General features: G+C 45.3%; 7 protein-coding genes across 7 annotated transcripts; 4 read left to right on the forward strand and 3 right to left on the reverse strand.

Annotated features, from left to right (window-relative positions):
* The first annotated feature begins 3,117 nt into the window (after positions 1 to 3,117).
* On the forward strand, positions 3,118 to 5,094 carry CCR75_008186 (uncharacterized protein). The gene is made up of 3 exons (XM_067966240.1): positions 3,118 to 4,513; positions 4,580 to 4,688; positions 4,766 to 5,094. Exons 1-3 carry the CDS (start codon positions 4,163 to 4,165, stop codon positions 4,978 to 4,980), a joined length of 675 nt encoding a protein of 224 aa, XP_067823547.1. The 5' UTR covers positions 3,118 to 4,162; the 3' UTR covers positions 4,981 to 5,094.
* CCR75_008185 (uncharacterized protein) lies at positions 5,095 to 6,895 on the forward strand (the record flags this gene model as incomplete). The annotated part of the gene is made up of 6 exons (XM_067966239.1): positions 5,095 to 5,339; positions 5,421 to 5,772; positions 5,838 to 5,905; positions 5,963 to 6,253; positions 6,326 to 6,471; positions 6,718 to 6,895. Exons 1-6 carry the CDS (start codon positions 5,235 to 5,237, stop codon positions 6,893 to 6,895), a joined length of 1,140 nt encoding a protein of 379 aa, XP_067823550.1. The 5' UTR covers positions 5,095 to 5,234.
* A 528-nt stretch (positions 6,896 to 7,423) lies between these two features.
* Positions 7,424 to 8,956, reverse strand: CCR75_008184 (uncharacterized protein; the record flags this gene model as incomplete). The annotated part of the gene is made up of 1 exon (XM_067966238.1): positions 7,424 to 8,956. The coding sequence occupies one exon, from the start codon at positions 8,954 to 8,956 to the stop codon at positions 7,424 to 7,426; it is 1,533 nt and encodes a 510-aa protein (XP_067823549.1).
* Positions 8,957 to 9,067: 111 nt separating this feature from the next.
* Positions 9,068 to 9,596, forward strand: CCR75_008183 (uncharacterized protein; the record flags this gene model as incomplete). Its single annotated transcript, XM_067966237.1, has 4 exons — positions 9,068 to 9,143; positions 9,218 to 9,273; positions 9,344 to 9,447; positions 9,512 to 9,596. The coding sequence occupies 4 exons, from the start codon at positions 9,068 to 9,070 to the stop codon at positions 9,594 to 9,596; spliced, it is 321 nt and encodes a 106-aa protein (XP_067823552.1).
* A 122-nt stretch (positions 9,597 to 9,718) lies between these two features.
* On the reverse strand, positions 9,719 to 11,193 carry CCR75_008182 (uncharacterized protein; the record flags this gene model as incomplete). The annotated part of the gene is made up of 2 exons (XM_067966236.1): positions 9,719 to 11,035; positions 11,107 to 11,193. 2 exons carry the CDS (start codon positions 11,191 to 11,193, stop codon positions 9,719 to 9,721), a joined length of 1,404 nt encoding a protein of 467 aa, XP_067823551.1.
* Positions 11,194 to 11,833: 640 nt separating this feature from the next.
* On the forward strand, positions 11,834 to 12,721 carry CCR75_008181 (uncharacterized protein; the record flags this gene model as incomplete). The annotated part of the gene is made up of 1 exon (XM_067966235.1): positions 11,834 to 12,721. One exon carries the CDS (start codon positions 11,834 to 11,836, stop codon positions 12,719 to 12,721), a length of 888 nt encoding a protein of 295 aa, XP_067823554.1.
* An 832-nt stretch (positions 12,722 to 13,553) lies between these two features.
* On the reverse strand, positions 13,554 to 15,212 carry CCR75_008180 (uncharacterized protein; the record flags this gene model as incomplete). The annotated part of the gene is made up of 1 exon (XM_067966234.1): positions 13,554 to 15,212. One exon carries the CDS (start codon positions 15,210 to 15,212, stop codon positions 13,554 to 13,556), a length of 1,659 nt encoding a protein of 552 aa, XP_067823553.1.
* Positions 15,213 to 18,439: the final 3,227 nt, after the last annotated feature.

The raw sequence follows: 18,439 nt of genomic DNA on the forward strand, positions 1-18,439 counted from the left end.
GTGGAATTGTGCTGGCACAGTACGTGCGGTCGGAGCAGATGCTAGCTGATTAGCTGACCAAGGCACTCGACGCGACCAAATGCATGTCGGATATGAAGGTAAGTTTTTAGCCGAGAAGGAGTGTTAGAAATTGCAGTATTCTAGTCGCTTCACGCTATGTACGAAATGCTTGAAGAGAAACGGTGAGATAGGTGAAATAGCGGCTAACGACTTAGAGCCTGTCGGATTAAAAGCTTTGGTCAGTTTCGGTTGTAGGAAACCGCTCGGACACGAGAGAAAGCGAGGTAAGACAGATAACACAAAAGAAAATACCAGGCTCGTAATAATACTTCAAAAAATATGTTTCCTTGTCTGATTAGCTTTCCTTTTGTGTCCTAAAATAAAAACCAATGACCTCGATTTAGTGACCCTGCTACTCATTACTGACGTCCGCACGCATGGGTAACGAAGTGAGCCGCTCCGAGAGAGGTCTAAGTCCGCAGAACTCGAATGTCGTGCCACCACGCTCGCCCTATACGCCAAGAAATGGCTCTCCACGTTACGACCAGAGCTTTGATTCGCGCGCTTCACCTTTATCTCCAATTGCCTCGCCCTCCCATCGGACAAGCAGCCGCTTTTTTAGCCTCTCCAACCATAAGGCAGACGTTAAGAAAGACCGCACGATTCAACGAATGGACAACGCCATTCGACGTCGTATTCGGGGTGGTATTACGTATAATATGAAGCTCTTAATACGCGGCTCGAAAGGTACAGGCAAGACGTCCTTGTTCCAGCGGCTCAAAGGCGAACTTATCCCGGAGACGTACGAATCGACGCCACAGCTGCAATCTGCTACAATTAATTGGAAGTACCGGCAAGATCTGGAACAGAATGTCAAATGTGAAGTCTGGGACGTGGTTGACCACGGATTTCGCCCTCTAAAAGCCAAAAATGGGCAAAAAAACGAGCACGAAGAACTCCCAGGAACACCGAGAGGGTCAGCAGCTGCACCAATGATACAAAAGGAAGCGTTCGTGGATGCGTCGACTGTAAATGTCTACCATGAAGCACATGGTGTGATTTTTTTACTCGATATTACCAAGTCGGAGACGCTCGAGTATGTCAGCGAGCAATTAAACCATGTACCCGTGCATATCCCCACGCTAGTATTGGGTAACTTTCGTGATCGTGGAGCCGAGCGAAAGATTTTTCAAAAAGATATTCAAAAGTTGCTCTACGGATGTCAAACTCGAGTCGAATCTCAATACTGGAGACGACCAAGCGAGTTATTGTACTTTGAATGTTCGTTACTAAATTGTTATGGCTTGAATTCGTTGCATCATTATTTCGGGATTCCATTTCTTGAGTTGAAAGGGACGACAATTAAGCAGCAACTGCGGCTTCTTGAGACGGAATTGACGCTATTGAAACAGCATGTTCAAGCAACGATACGTACACAGCGGTATGCCGACTATGTGGAGCATATTAAAGTAACAGGATCGGATATACGAACCGGTCGACGTGGCTCGCGTTTGTCGTCTGCTTTCATAGAAGTGACAACGTCGCAGGAAGAGGGTGAGAAGGACGTGAGTGTCGTTGATCATGAGAAGAGGATTGAAACGTCATGGAATGAACCTTCAGAAGTAATGAGTGCCATGGTGGAAGCGACGAATGAATTGGTGCCGTCTGTCGAGACGCATGATACGGAAGATGTACCTGCACGAAGTCACAGTGGTGGGATGATAGCTCCTTCACAATTAAAGATTGAGCATGCGGAAAAGAGGTCGTCTCGTTTGGAGGAGGGGATAGACAGTATTGAGTCTAAACGTGCGATTGAAACGGTGGGAAGGACTGAAGACAGTCGTCGCGTACGAGTCGTGTACGATCCATCACCACGTGTTCGAAAGGTGTCGATGGAAGAAATCATGTGTCTGGAAGATTTCAAGGTACCGAAAGCTCGTGTTGGCGACTTGGAACATTTCTATTCGGATGATGAAAGTAATGGAGGGTTAAGTGACACGGATGTGGTGCTCGTTTCGGAGAATCGATTGATCAAACCACGTGTTCAGGGTGATTACCACAAACAACGATTTCAGCACTCGGATTCTTCGGAATCTGACGGGAACGAGGTAGCAGCAAAGCAGCGATTACGAAAGCAACATGTGCATTGTAAACGATCTTCCCGTCACACCGAGACAAAGCGACAATTGTCAGTAACAGAGTCAACGAAGTCTCGATCGCCCCACGCGTCAACTAGAGCAGTTAAAACGAAACAAAATGATCGATTCGAGTCGATGCCACAAATGCCAGAAAGTTGTCAAGCAAGACCTGTTGCCATTGACGTGTGTGAAGACTTGTTGACTCGACGAGAGGCTTTTATCAATGACATCAGTGCTGCTAATACTCGTGAAGTTTGTGCCACGCCACACAATCTTCCTTTGCCAGTGTTTGATTGCCATTCGACTTGTAACGACGAGAAGGATGCAGTTTACGGAGCGACAGACTCAGGAGCTTGTTTATCGAGTACGCAAGGTAAGAATGACGAGAATAAAGTGGTGGCGTTAAGCGAGGATCCTCAGGATGTTGGAGACTCTTGTGAACAAGATACGCTGAATAATTTCGTTGAAAAGGATCGAAAGACTTTCAACGAGTGTCGCGAGTCGAATGCTGTACAAACACAAGTCAATCATAACTCCACATCAAGCGGCGTGGGAGTTAATCATACTAGCAGTCCAGACAATTTGGTCATCATTAGCCAAGATAAGAATTTTAAAAAGCACGGAATCGAAGCAGAATCTTATGATAGCAGTAATGGGGGTGGCAGTGACAAGTTGTCGACGACATTGGAAACTCAAGATGGGACAGCTGTGGTGCCACAACCTTTGGATTCCTTGCGTCAAAACGATATCAAGAACACCATGACACGTGAAAGCGATCGTGCAACAAGCGCCGCGTCGGCTTTGTTGTTGCAAGACTCGTTCTCATTATCGGAAGGTCCGCATCAAGTCACCGTATTGACCAAACCGGACATTGAGTTCCCAATAGGGCATTATCACAAACAAAACCACATCAAAGCTGTTAATCTCCTATCGTCGTCATCACTCCAAGCCTCGCTGAGTTTACCTAGTGAAGTTGAGACATCAGTGACTTCTTCTACGAGCAATATGCTGCTTGAAAAATCAAGTGGCACAGACGAAAACACACCTCAGTACGTATTGAACTCTCCAAAGGTGAATTTATATAAAGGTGTCTCGGTCTGTACGACTATGAACGCTACGGATGAGCTGGAAACCTTTTTAAATGAAAGTGATAGCGATCTTGAAAATACGCGCTTGATAGGCAACACGAAGACATTTACGAGACGCGATCATGGTAAATTAAAAGTAGAATCAAGTGAAGACGATGAAAAAGTTTCAAGTCGCTTTCAGAGCTATCGTATTAGCAAGAAGAAACGATTTGAGCGAAAACGGCAGCAGAAGGAAGATTTGCGACAGCTACATGATGCTTTGGATATCAAGAAGAATACGTCTAAGCACGTGTCAAGTGGAATTGCTATTCCGGACTCACTGTTACGGACTTCGCACGTTATCGAGGCAATTACAAAAGCGCAAGAAGAAGCGATGCGAATGCTTGTATCCGAGCCCGTCCTTCTTGGAAAGAAGGACACTAAATTGACTTTGGCCAACCAAACTCACACGTACCCCAATGAGACCGACGGACACAAATACACGAAAAGAAAAAGCGCGGTTGGCTTGAAGAAAAAGAAGACACGACGTTGACAATCAGGATCGCGGTTAACTGAATCTTTGGAAACGATCCGCATTTGAACGACTACACAGGAATGAATAGAAGATCAATTCGTGGTGGATTCTATTAGACGACTTTGCGCGAATGCGTGAAGAGGATATTCGAGTATGAAGCAGCGACGAAGAAGTGCCATTGCGCTTACTTTTGCGTTGACACGTGGCTCACTTATTAATGGAAAGCTCTTATGATCTCCCTTGACACTTTGAAAGGAGAAGGTGAAGAATTCTGCTAGCGCGGAAGTGCTGTCGTGAATTTGTTTAATTCATTTAAATTGACTGTTTAGAGGAATTTCCTATTTACAAGTAATTTGTTATTTTAAACATTGAAATGTACCCATCTTGCTTGAATAAAAATATCATCGTTAATAGGTCAAGGCATGATAGCGCAAGTATTGATTCTGTTGGCTGTGCTCCTCGCCTTACGTGTCTGGCTCGTGATTATTCCTCGAAGGATCAAAGTGCCAATTTCGAGTTATCTTAATCCCCTTTTTCATCAATTACATGTGGATAATCGCAAGAAACGTCGACGAATTCGCGTCATGGCGGTGCTAGGCTCTGGTGGTCACACAACGGAGCTGCTTAAGCTCATGAAGAACCTCAAGCGAGCCGTTTATACTCCCATAACATTTGTGGTGGCTAAAACGGACAACACTAGTCAAGCTAAGACCGAGTTGGATTGGAAACCGACAATTAAGGATTCCTTTGTCGTCATTCCGCGAAGTCGAGAGGTACGATAGATACCCTTGTAATCGAGTTTGTCTCCAGTGGTTACGCTGTAATTATTCATTTTAAAGGTCGGGCAATCTTGGTTATCAACGGTGTGGACCACACTACGCTCGTTTTTGTCGTGTGTACAGCTCGTGTACCACTGTCGCCCCGAATTGGTGCTTTGCAATGGACCTGGTTACACTTGATTACTTTTGTAATTATTTGTAACAAAAGAACTAACTTTTTTCTACTTTCATTTAAATTTGGTAAAGGTACTTGCATTCCAGTTTGTGCGGCCGTGTTGCTTCTCCGCATTTTTCGCATTCAGATGAATTCAAAAATTATATTTTCCGAGAGCTTTGCACGTGTAAATCACTTGTCCCTCACTGGCAAGCTTTTATACTACGTGGCCGATGAATTTGTCGTCCAGTGGCCGCAATTGCAGGTTATGTACCCTCGCACAAGGCACCTTGGTGTCCTTTGCTAAATAAAAAGAATTTCTTTTTATAACATAAATTGATAAAAAAAGTAGCAATTACAAACAACAGCTACATCAAGTCAAACACAAAAAATATAATTAACTACAACATTACAATTTCCGCCAGATTCTTAAGTTAAATATTAAAGCTTAAAATCTATTCTGAACGATACCGTTTTTAAAACACTGAATATTAAAATCTCGGTACTGAACCCTGCACAGACACTTTGCGGCGCTGTTCGGTCGTAATCTAGTCGCTCTCGATGCACGCATCGGTTCGCATAGGCAATACCACAAGTGTGATGGGCCTCAATTCGACAAATGTCATTGCACCAGGCTTGAAGGCGCCATCTCCAATGATTGAGCGGGTAAATCTCCGACGAACTCGTGGTATCTGAGCTGCTCGATCATGAGCTAAGCAATTCTTGTTTTCTTTTTAAATGGTGTAGGTAGTGACGGTAGCTGCCACTCAAATGAGCTGCAGTAATACCGAAGAGAATATTAAGAAAGCGGAGTCGTTAGTTCGTATTGCCAGCTCCCGTGGAGCGCAAGTGATTCTGCTCCAGGAACTTTTTCAATTCTCTTATTTTCCGATCGAGCTTAATGCCAGCAATTTCCAGCTGGCTACGACACTGGAGGACTCGGCTTTGGTACAGGGCATGGCGTTGCTGGCCAAGGAGCTCCATGTGGTGATTCCGATTAGCTTCTTTGAGCGGTACAGGAGTTCGTACTACAATTCGTGCGCGGTTATTGACGCTGATGGCTCGGTGCTTGGTGTGGTGCGAAAAATGCATATTGGGGGTACGCTTACGAGGTTTTGTGATGGCTACATTTATAAAGAACTGATTTCGATCGGTATTTATTAGATCGTCTTGGCTACAATGAAAAATACTACTTTACGCCATCGGACGACTCGTTTAAAGTATGGACTACGGTACGTGAAGCCATTCCCATTGCCGAGTCATGGGTACACTAAGCAATCTCGATGTAGCGATTTGGTAAGATTGGCGTCGCAATTGGGTCGGACCAATGGTACCCTGAAGTAGCACGAAGTTTGGTCGTCCACGGTGCCGAGTTGTTGTTGTACCCAAGTGCGATGGGGAGTAACCATTACGACCCGAACTTTGACGCGCGCGATCAATGGCAGCGTGTTATGCAAGGCCATGCCGCCGCGAGTATGGTGCCCGTTATTTGCTCAAATCGCGTCGGTACCGAGGTCGTGGATGGTATCCAGGTTACGTTTGTCGGCTCGTCCTTTATTGCGGGCCAAACGGGCGAGTTGGTACGTTAGTGGCACTAAAGTGGAGTGCACGACAAGGTCTTTAAATCATGTCAATTTTTCTTGGTCGATTAGCTCAAGATTGCCGATCGTGAATCTGAAGGAGTTCTCGTCGAGAGCTTTGACCTTGAAAAGTTTCATGTGCGACGGGCAAGCTGGGGACTGGTGCGGGACCGCCGACCGAATCTGTATGGAGTTATTATGACACGGGACGGGCTGCAGTAAGACTCGTACGTATGGGTACATTTTCGAGTTGTTCCATTTCTAATTGAACATGTAGCCATGGTTGAAAAAAGGATTTTCACATGGCTACGTATTTCGTTGCTGTAGCCATCTTTTACAAAGCAAATGGTAGTTTACAGAAATGGGCGGCTTTAAGAAAAACCTTTTGTTCTTTGCCATTGCATGGCTACATGTACTCAGTCGAGAAGCCTGAACTAGATATATACTACTGTCTTTTGCCATAGTACCAAGCGACAACAAAACAAGCCATTTGTGTTGATAACCTTCTGTCTCTCTCCTTATGTAAAGCGAAGCCCGAGCGCCGCGACAACGTCGCGATATGTGGCTAAATCTTTTCGTCGCAAGTATTTTAGCAACTTTCGTCGTTTTTCGACCATGGCAATTAAACCTCGACGCGAGTGATGGTCCTTCTTATGGCCTTGGGCATGAGTCGTACTGCGTAGAATTCTCTGCGTTAAAACCGCGATCTGGACCTCGCTCGAGCCCGTATCGCCCGGGAAACGTTGAAAGGTTTCAACTGCGACGGCCACTTGCGCCTTGTTGAGTTCATGTTGCGATGCATTGCGCAGACTCAGCACGGCTTTCAATTGCGTAAGCGTCTTCTCGTCCTCGTCGTCTTCGGGCTTGATATCGTTCAATTTGAGCCCAAAACGAAAAGAATCGTCAGCTGACACCCGTGGAGGGGCCACGTACGACGCAAACCGCGCCGTCACACACGAAGCCGTGGGACGCACGACAGAAGCGAGACGTGTGCGCAAGAACATGGTGCGAAAATGGATGGATATCGGAACGGACTCGAAATACGTTACGTTACACAAACCTTACACCAATATTCTAAAACAGAAATCACAATGTCAAAAAGTCAAAAACTAAAAAACTTTTCTTTTTCGTGTTAAATAGTATTGCCTCCCGTCATATTGCAATATGTCGTTACGAGTGCTGCAACGCTAAGCGTTTTGCACGAATTTCAAGCACCGTCGGCAGTGGCCATTGTTCAACCTTCACGTCGTGACTTTTCCTCCCATTCCACGGGTCTTTCTTGTACGTTCCCTTTTCCTCTTCTTCTTCATTACATGCTCGTGGCATGTTTGTCAATACACCACCACTCGCTGCTTGACTCTTTTGCAATTCTTTATTAAACTCGTCAAGTGAGATTGTAAGACTCGATCCATTTAATTCTTCAATAAACGCAATACTCGAGACCAAATGCGTAAAGAAATATCCAGGTTCCGACACGAGTTTCCGAGGATTTCGATACTCTAAAATAAAAGCCACATTCCGCTTTAATTCCATGGGATTCGCTCGTAAAACCACTAAAATCAACGCGGGTAAGAACTCGTCCGCCGAAGGAAATCGGCCATGATTCTGATGTTTTAAAAACACTGTCAAGTCTTGACAAAGACGCAAGATACGATCCATTTTTCGACGAGGACTTGGACAACGTGTCATTGTCTGTAGTTGCTCAATCAAACCTTGCCACGTTCGTTCTTGTTCTTGCGTTATAGGAACCGGTACATCCAAGTGTTGAAATGTCACAAATTGCAATAACTTTACGCGATTGTAAAACGACGTATCTTCCTGGATACTTTCCAACGACGGACTTAAAATCGTGCCATATAATTTTTCCAATACAAAAGCTTCCACGACTTCTTCCAATAGATTGATTCCTTCCGAATCCTCTACAGTCAAGACGTTGTTTCCTTGAAAGAGTGCACGTAATGTCGGACATTGTTGAATTTGTTGGATTAGAAGGTGAATAAAGTGCTGGATTCTTCCTCCTGGTCGGTCTTGTAACGCGCGTGCTTGAAGCATTATTGAAAGTTGCCACGTTTCGGCGCGTTTGACAAACGATTGAATACGATAAACAAGTTCCGCCGCTTGAATATTCTTGAGGATGGAAAGAAACTGTTGAAAGCCACTGAGAAAAAGCATTTCATGATCACACGAAGAGAATGTTTTGCGGGGTGGAGGCGATTGTTGCCAGTGCTCTAGTTCGTGTTTTTGTGCTTGGAGTTCGTAGAATAAAGTTTGATAGGGTTTATTAGATTCCAGAGTGGTACGTGGTGCGGTGAATGCTTGGTGAAAGTGGTGCAAGCGGTTCGGCAGGAGTTTGTGCGTGAATTCGTCGAATTGTGTCCAAAACGTCGCAATTTCGACTTGGATATTATCGAAGGCAGCACGGCAATGACTTGGAAGGATGGAGGTGGTTTGATCTGTTGAGAGTGGACAATGGCGATGTGAATGCGGGTCCTGGGGATCGACATTATCGACCCACGACATGCGATTGGAGCGAGCGGCAAGCAACAATTCGTTGCGGCGCTGCTCCGAGAGCACGTAGGAGGGTGCAACCGGTACCGGTATATTCGCTACGATCGCAGCGTTTGATGAAGAAGGACGCGAGCTCGGATCATGTTCCGTAGCGGACGTCGTGGTGGAAGAATTGCTTCGACCCCAGAACATCATGACTATATAAGTAGATCGCAAGTTTTTTCGTCAAGGGACGCCTTTTATAAACGTATCCGATTAGAAGGGGTATTAATTACTACGCTTCAGGACGTGACTTCTTATTAAGCTATGGCGGTCGTTGGCAAACTTTTGATCGCAGTGGGGGCGTTGCTGCTGGTACATGCCGGCTATTATTCCGTGCAATGTACGTTACTTTAACAGAATCTATTCACTGCTGCTTCATTTTAGTTCTTATTGCCGTAATTGATGTCGAAATAGACGAGTTCTATGTCAAGCTCACAGAAACCGTAGACGCCCCAATGCCGCCCTATGAGGTCGATTTTACCCAATCGTTGTCTTTAGATGTGAATAATAAAGGCGTCTGATTGGTTCTTTTTGATTTAGGTTGTTATCGAGCTTGGAATCGCATTTGTCCTCTCACTTGCTGGCGTTTTGCTTACGTCTGGCGAGCTCCTGCCCATTCGATCGAACGACGCAATGCAATCAAGGTCTATTCTATTATCGAGTTGATAATTATTAAAAGGACCCATTAGCTAATATCTGATTATTCAGGGCACTGGCATCGATGGTCTCAAGCCCAGACTTTTATGTGTTTAACCACCGCGGAGCTGCACTGCACAAGCGCTTGATGTCCTAAAATAAAATACACGACCCATATGCTTTTTAAGAGTTTCATACAATCTGGTTCTATTACCCACAGTCTTAATCTTTTCTATTTCTATGGTCTTTCACGCAAGAATAACCTCCTTGTTTATACTGTCAATTCGACAGTAAATCCAGGTCGGTCCCAATCGCAGCAATTGCATCCAAATAAAAACTATCAAGTTCTGGATCAAAATCGTCTGAAAAGATTTTCTCATCCGTCCCTCTTTCAAACTCGTTAATAGATTTCACATCCCGACACCATTTCGTCGATACATTCGCCTGCCCTTGAGGCAACAACGACGACACTGGCCCAGTCGATGTTGATGTGAAAGATTTGCTCGTTAACCAATCGTCGACAGTCGTAGCCGCGGATCGTGGTGACAAATGGCTTGGAAAGAACGAGTCATCTGAAAAGGGCGCTTTCAAAGCACTGGGCAATGGCACTGGATCTACTTCGTCATGGCCATCCAAGTTTGTTTGCTCAAAGAATTGACGCAAACCGTCTTGTTCAATGCTATTACTACGAATAAGTCGCGGCTGGTCAAAGGGCACGCTCGAGTCGGTCTTCAATGCTTTTGTCGTGTTGTCATTTAAATTAACCGACGATGGAAGAGGAGGTGGTACGAGTGGCAAGTCTGGATTACATGGGACTTGGAGATCCTCGAGAAACGTGTTTGCATAGACTTCTGGACTCGTTAAATCAAGGTCCGAACCTTCCCAAAGATGTCGCGTACTTGTATCGACTTGTAATTGTGACAATGCCTCGACACTTGAATACACGGAAGTAGTGCTACAATCAAGATCAAAATCGTCAAACGACGCCAAGCCACAGTTTAATTTCCGACGCGGGGTGCGAGGCTCGGGAGTATTCCCTTCATTCGTAAAACACTGCGGAGACCGCTTTTTTAAAGTAGCTTGAATCGCTTGATTCGACGTGCTTTCACGCATCATTGCAGATGACGGTAAAGGATGTTCGCTATCAAGTGATGACGAAATAAGCTGCGAGAATGACGGCGACTCGAGCTCAAAACAGTCAAGCCCACTAAAGAGCATGGACGACGGATCCTCTTCCTGAATGTCCGTAACAATTTGACTATCGACTATTAATCCAGACGACATGGTCGTGAATGGATTAAGCGCGTATTGATTTAATCCATTGGAAAGGATGCGCTTTTCAAACGCACATTGAGTTGTGCTTCGATTCGTAGCTGCTTCCTGCACTGCCACACTGTTTTTCTGTAATAAAGTGCGTCGACTGTGACTACTGGATCTGCTACGCGGTAAAGCAGAACAAGAGGGATTTCCATTGCCAATGGGAGCCCCCGTGCCCGCAGCAGCAGCCACGCGTTTCTTTTGTAAATTTGCTACCCATTGCTTCCGAACAACGTTCACGGGTCCCGAGAGATCCAATTCAGCTTCCATCCGTTGGTTCTACACATGCGCACTGAATTAGTATACTTTAATCGAAACATTGCATATCAAAGGGTCGCCCGAGAACGTACCGAATGATCGACAGCAATTGGCGACAAAAGAATTGATTCCGGTCGACGTCCGCTTGCGTCATTCGTTGTAATAGTAGATGAACCCATTAATAATATGTCGAACCTTTACAACGTCGACTTCCACGCACGTTCGAGTCGCGCGACGATAAGATTGAATAATGACGTCTAAAGCTACTGCTTGATGGACTCAATGGGAAGTTTCAGTTTGTTTCATCGCAATCAGAGCTCATCGAAACGAGGCACAAAGGCTCTTTGTAAGGTTCTTTGAAACGACTCGACGCTGAAGTCTTGAACTCGGAGAAATGGATACAGTTTTTAAATCGTCGCGAATCCCGTTTTACAATATCGTCATCCCGCGACTCTTGGGTGCACTTGAAACTTTTCACGAAAAGGTATAGACGAAGCGGTCGGGCCTCTCAACGGGAATAGACGGTTTACAAAAGCGGGAGATGAGCCGTCAACGGCCCTCTATCAGTGAGGTCATCCGATCCGTTGAAAACAGAACCCTTTTCGGGCGTCAACACAAGGCCAAAAAGTCCCAGCTTCGTCCTTCGAAGCCGTTAAAAAGACCGCTGTCATGGCTCGTCTGTGACGTCAGCGAATGGCTACACATCCTCTTACCAATGCTAACCGTTGCTAAGAATTAGATATTTATTTTACTTTTAATGGCATCAATTTCGACAGGGTCTACGCATAAAAAAAAGATTCAGCGAATCGTGCTTCAAAAATGTCCGGCTTAACCTCGGCTCAGCTCGATGCTTTCCATCGCGATGGCTTTCTTATCCTTCGCAAAGCGCTAACTCCTTCTACATGCGACGAATTGCGCTCACGAGCGGGAGACTACGTGGCTCAGTGTGACGTGCATGATCATTGCTCAATCTTTACAACCAATGACCAGACGCGACGTATGAACGATACGTATTTTCTCGAATCAGGCGACACCATTCGCTATTTCTTTGAGGAACATGCTTTTGACAAAGACCACACGACCTTGGTAGTACAATTGACTGGAGCGATTAATAAAATTGGTCACAACCTACACAACCTCGACTCAGTCTTTCAGAAGGTCAGCTACAGCACTCAAGTGCAGAACATTCTTAAGTCTTTAAAGTATGTACGGCCAGTCGTAGTGCAGTCAATGTATATTTTCAAGCAGCCGAATATTGGAGGGGAAGTAAAAGCCCATCAGGATGGCAGCTACTTGTATACGGAACCGCAATCGGTCGTGGGTTTTTGGTGGGCGTTGGAGGACTGTACTCTCGAAAATGGATGTTTGTATGGAGTCCCGGGCTCACACTTGACAGTGCCTGTACGTCAGCGATTGAGACGGACTACTGCAAAGCAGCAAGCGGAAAACGGAGGTTTATTGCTTGAAAAGGTACCAGAGCAAATTGAGCCGTATGATTTAGGCAATAGCCAGCCAATCCTTACCAAAAAGGGCGATCTCGTGCTTTTGCATAGCTCTTTCGTCCACTACAGCCACGCAAATGTATCACCGCAATCGCGCCACGCGTACTCAATTCACGTGGTCGAGAGTCAAGGAGTGGTCTATCCAGCAGACAATTGGCTGCAAATGACTGGAAATGTGCCGTTTAAGCCAGTTTTTGAGAGCTGACCATTACTAAGTCAAAAGTTCTTCGCAGATGACGATGTAGTGTTATGAGTCGCAATTTGCTTTTAATTTTATATTTTAGCAAATAATTCTGCTTAAGGATGCTAACTCTGTCTCCTAACATTGTTTCAGCAAAAGCACAGTCCTCCCTTTATTAGCTTATACTTCGAAATCTAATAACCCCCGCTAACGTTTAGGATTTGATGTTCACTTTGGTTGTACCACGTACAGCACATGTACGACGCTACTACAGTGTAATCCAAAAACTTCTAACCTCTTATAACGAATAGGAAAGGGTTACTAGATGTGGGACTGAATTTTGTAGAACTTGTTTTACAAATGTAACGTGATCTTTTCGACAGCCATTACCAATACGTAATTTGAACAAAAAGTGGAATTTAATTCAAAGATTCAACTTGTGGCTGTGTCAGTATATACTTTATTGATTTCCCTAAATCTGATGCATAATCCAATCTTTTCTTTTGCGGAGTAAAGCATCGACCTCGACGCTTTTTTTCTTATGTAATGCCGTGAGCCTCTCTAGCTACCCTAAGCGTTGTAATAAATGTTTGGCATCTGAAATCAAAATTTCTGACAACATAATAGTCGTTACATTACCATCTCCTCAATATTCGACCTTTTAGTGGTCAAGATAATAATTGGCAGCCTATTGCCACAACCACGATTCCAATAGCATTTTCCGAGATTGTTAAAAATCAAAAACTTAAACCTGCAATTAACATATTTATGATCAATTTTGTAATTTATCGCAATGTGAGCAAACACAGCATCTATTGTCAGCTCGTAAGACATACAAATATTCCTACAAACTTCCCTACATAACTTCATCCCGGACGTAGTACGGCTCACTCTGAAACGCCTCCGTACAATATGGGAACGTCGGTGCGCCATCGTTACGGCTTGGATGGAAAAGATTCTGGCCCGACGAAATTACGACGTAGACTCCACATATTGTACAACTTCCAGCAATTACAACACACACGAATTTTTCCCACACGGGGAGCTTGTGGTAATAAACTTTCATATAAAAGAAAAGAGGCAAAATGAGACTCGAGAGGGTGATAAAGGAAGCCCCAGTGAAATCAACCAGGTCGAGAAAGTGGTCACGCAGTACAATGGAAAGAACGACCAACGTCGTAATGAGCACAAGACGTAGTCCAACATACCGCAGCACATTCTTGCGGCCCGCGTAATCCGACATGTCTTCTTCCGCGACCATCCTGTTATACCCCGACACTCGACTGCGGCTTGAACCGTGACGGCTTGACATGGGCCGACGCGATTCGCGTGGTCGAGTGTTTTCTAAATCCCCGGGCGTTGGGGCGTCTAGATACGAGTGTTTGTCCTCTCCTTCCATCACCATGACGGGCTCGACTTGATGCATTTTTAAAATCATGCGCTCAAACATGTAAAAGGCCGGATGCAATAACGTCGAAAAGGCCACGGAGAGATGCATTTGCATAAACAAGAACGTCATGACAATTGCGCCACGATCGGCCGTAAAGCCAAGTGATGTGACAGCAGACGGATCCGAGGTATTAACGATCGAAAAGAGGAGGTTCCCGGACATTTGACAACCACTTGCAGAGTACCCGGAAAGAGCTACTGCGACGAAAAAAGCAGACGCCATGGTGAGACTGATTATAATGACACGTGGCATGCGTTCCGGCTGTGAATGCTGGCGCTGGAGGTCCGGAATGACCGTCGCGGCAGCGTACGCGAGCGAGAGGTTCCCAAACGTATTGATGACCTGGTGCGCGGTCACATTTGTCGGCGGAGGTGACGGGTGTCCACGCATTTCATACGTTAGAATCGAAATGCCCAGTACGTCCGCGACGATCGTACCGAGGCACCCCGCAAGCGCCATGCCCGTGCTTTCTTTCATTGTCGGAATGAGTGCCATCGGAATGACGGTCAAGGCCATGAAAATGATCCATTCGGATTGGCTAAAACAATCTGGAAATAGCACATCGAGAATTGTGCCACCAAGGACTAAGAACGCGCAGGGCAAGAGGAGGCACACCCCCATTTGGGACACGAGGACGACGAGGCGGCCCCATGTGCCAGCAACCCATTCACCAAGGTCACTGTACGTCTTTACGGTCGAGGGCGCCACGAGAAGAACCTTGGAGAGTACCATGGACGAGTAGATATTGGCACACGCCATGAACACTAACGCACTGGTTGCAAATGTCCACCCTGCACGAGCGTAACTCGCGGGCATACCAAGGGAACCGATGCCACACACACAACAGAAAATGTTTAAAGCAGCTTTGGCATCCTCGGACGTAAAGAGTGCGGTCGAGGATGCAGGAGCCATACGAGAAGATGGGATGTCCTTTGAAAAAGAAAGTTGGGGAATGCCTTTCACGATTGCAACCGTGGACTGATCCGTGTCTTGTTCATGCACGAAAAGATCTTTAAGCTGTTTCTTAAGCTGTTTCGAGGCGGTATTCCCATCCTTTTCTCGCATCCAGAAATTTAGCTTTGATAGTGCAAAATAAAATTAGTGACGACGAATTAGGAGTCTAGATCTACATTTTAAAGGTAGTCTCAAAATTGACGCTATAGACGCGGGTATTTTTATTCTACACATGGTGCACTTTGAAGGGGATTATAATGAGCTACAATCGAGATAAAAGTCTGTAAAAAATTGAAGTGTCGCTTTGTGAAAGATTAGAAGACATCTGATTTGGCAAGAGCAAGGGCTTGAATGACATGGAAGTGACAGTACTGGAATCCTTGCATTATTTATGCGCTTTTTATTAAAGTCGGAGTATGTACACTCTAAATGGATTTGCTGCAATCTGATCTGACCTCGACCAGTTTTAATCACAGTTGCTATCGGAAATTGCGATCCGAGCGCCAATGGCGGACCATGTTCACGTTCGAATATTTATGTGCGGCTACTGTTTCCGGTATAACAGGGGGTTAATAATATGGCGGTCGTTTTGAAGGAGTCTAATAGACCTGAAAGATGAGTATTGTCAGGTGTTGACCGCAGTCGGCATGCCAACTGGCACGAAACAGCAATGCTAAAGGGGCGCTTCAATGAATAATTGGTCTCGATGTGAGCTTATTCATCCCTTTCTTTCAGTAATGTGTAATTGTAGGCGACGTCGTAATGCGGCCACTGTAATGGGGTTTATCGTTACATAAAATTACCACTGAAAGGTTGTTAATTAATATATTATCCAAAAGGTAAATAATATTTGGAGGATATTACTTTATATAGTAATGTTCAGAATTCTTATCCATAAATAGATTTCGATTGCAATTTTAGTTTTAGTTTATAATTAAGTTAGCATTAACAGATTGAAAGGTATAGACCATTATATCTATTTATTCCGCAGACTAATCAGCTGTAGAGATAAACAAAAGAGAAAGGCAGATAAGATAAGAATTCAGTTGCATGTTTAGTATTAATAACAATTAAGTTAGAGTTAACAGATAGAAAGAAGAGATACTTAAATATATTAACACAGTTTTTATTTTACACTCTTAAGCTAACTTGCCTTAAGAGAAGTCTTCCTCTATACGTACTAGTACGTCACCTAACGAGAGGCACCACTCACAACTGAAGCAGTGCGAAGTGGACTTATACTGAAACAGTACAAGTCGTAGAGCCCCGTTACACCTGGAAGCACTTTGTAGTCCGTCCAAGGACCACATTTCCCACATCTAACATGGACATGTTAGACGATAGTGGGAATACGCATCACGTTTCTCCTGAAAGCTACTCCTTTCTAAGTGACAAAGAAAGGAGTGCGGTTGAACGAATGAGTTCGACCGTAGGAATCGATGCAATTGGCATTGCTGTCCAACTTAGACAGAGATGCCCTCCATTCAACCATCGCCAAGTTCATTCAACATGAATTTGACGAGATGAAGGAAAAAGTAGCCTGGCTGAATCAGCAAGGCTCTTAACAGGCGGAGCTGTTGAAATTACAACAGTACAGACCATTGTACCTGGGATGACGCAAACGCGTCGTTTCGAAACCTTCAAGATTGACATCTCTAAGTATAGGGGAGTCGAAGAAGACTCCCTCTTGAGATGGTTTGTCGAGTTATTAATGCCATAAGGGCACGTCACATCATCGATGAGCAAATGCAAGTCGCATTCGCTCAATCAAATCTGGCAGGTCGTGCCAAAACTTGGGCATTGGGCCTTAAGTTGCGCGACCCATACGTCTTTGAGTCGCTAGAGGCTTTGAAAACCCGACTCAAACAAACGTTTGAACCACCAAGGGCTGAGTTCAGAGCTCGTTCAGAGCTTCTGAAACTCAAGCAAGGCAAGCGTGATGTGCACGCATATGCCCAGCACATACGGCTCTTAGCGAGTTGTATCACAAATAACCCAGTTCATGAACACACGTTGATGGCGGTGTTCATGCAAGGTCTTACGGATGGCCCCGTAAAGACCCACCTGTTCCGCTTGGAACTGGATACGCTTTAAGAAGCAATATCCGTTGCGGAACAGGAAGATTTTAGCTTGAGACAGGCTCAAGATAGCTCGTCATCATATCGTCCTCCGAGACGACACGTGTTAGGAGGTCCAGAACCCATGGACCTTCTTACGTTGAAAGCGAGAGACCTCGCTTTTCGAGCAATAAGCGATCGCATAATTGCCATCGCTACCAAAAATTAGGACGCTACGCTCATGAGTGTAGTGCCCCACGTCCAGTACCGAAAGGTACTGAACATAATCTTGGACCGTATGCCAAAAAGGGCAACGGTCGTGGATCCGACGTTGTTGCGAAATCGCAATAGCGAAGCGGACCGCCAAAAAAACGGTCAGGGTCAGTAGGGATGCAACGCCCTACTAATCCAGCAACCTCCAGAGAATTTGCAAATCTCTTGACAAAAGTTGCTCCAGACACGCAATCATTATGTGTGTCTGCACCTGATGATGAGGTATCCCTCATCACCTTGAAGTTAAAATTGACAAACGATTTGTCACTTAGAGCCCTAGTGGACTGCGGAGCGTCGAATAACTCTATTCTTCGCCAGTCACTAGAGGGTCGTAGGCTCAAATATGTTGAGCATGACATCCCTCCAACGAGGATGACGGTGCGTCTAGCGACAGGCGCATCGATAACAGTGATGAAACGCGTAGTGAAATTACACCACACGTTCAGAGATTTTCAGTATGATGATGATTTCATCGTACTGGATTTGGATGACAAATTTGGTGTCATCCTAGATTTACCTTGGCTCAGAAAATACGAGCTAAGGATCAGCTGGCAACATCGATTCGTAAAGATGCCTGCCACTTATTCATCAGATGGCCATCTGATGAACGTCTTGGAGCGTCCACAAGCGTGTAGATAAACTACGAGTGAGTGCGATGGCCTCACTTGTGGTACGGTCGCTAGTACAGCTGCACAAGATCACAGTGTGATTACCAATCACAATGTGGAGTCAGCTGCCGGCGGCTGTGTTAATGCACAGGCAGCGCCGAAGGTCCACCACTCGAATAGGTCGAGTGGATTGAGACATGAATGTACGCTTAGTGGGCGACATTCAAGGAGTATACCGGTTGCCCAGAAAGGACAACACGATGATCCAAGGTCGAGTAGAGAGTCGACCGTAGTGGACCCGACTGTGATAGCGCAATCACACTCGGAAGACGTTGAGGGAAGAGGTCCCCACGTATTTGAGGAGAAATCCCCTCAAATGGTAGAAGTTACTAGACTTCTA

The sequence above is a fragment of the Bremia lactucae genome, linkage group LG17 (assembly GCF_004359215.1).
Source record: "Bremia lactucae strain SF5 linkage group LG17, whole genome shotgun sequence".
In the NCBI taxonomy this organism is placed as follows: domain Eukaryota; phylum Oomycota; class Peronosporomycetes; order Peronosporales; family Peronosporaceae; genus Bremia; species Bremia lactucae.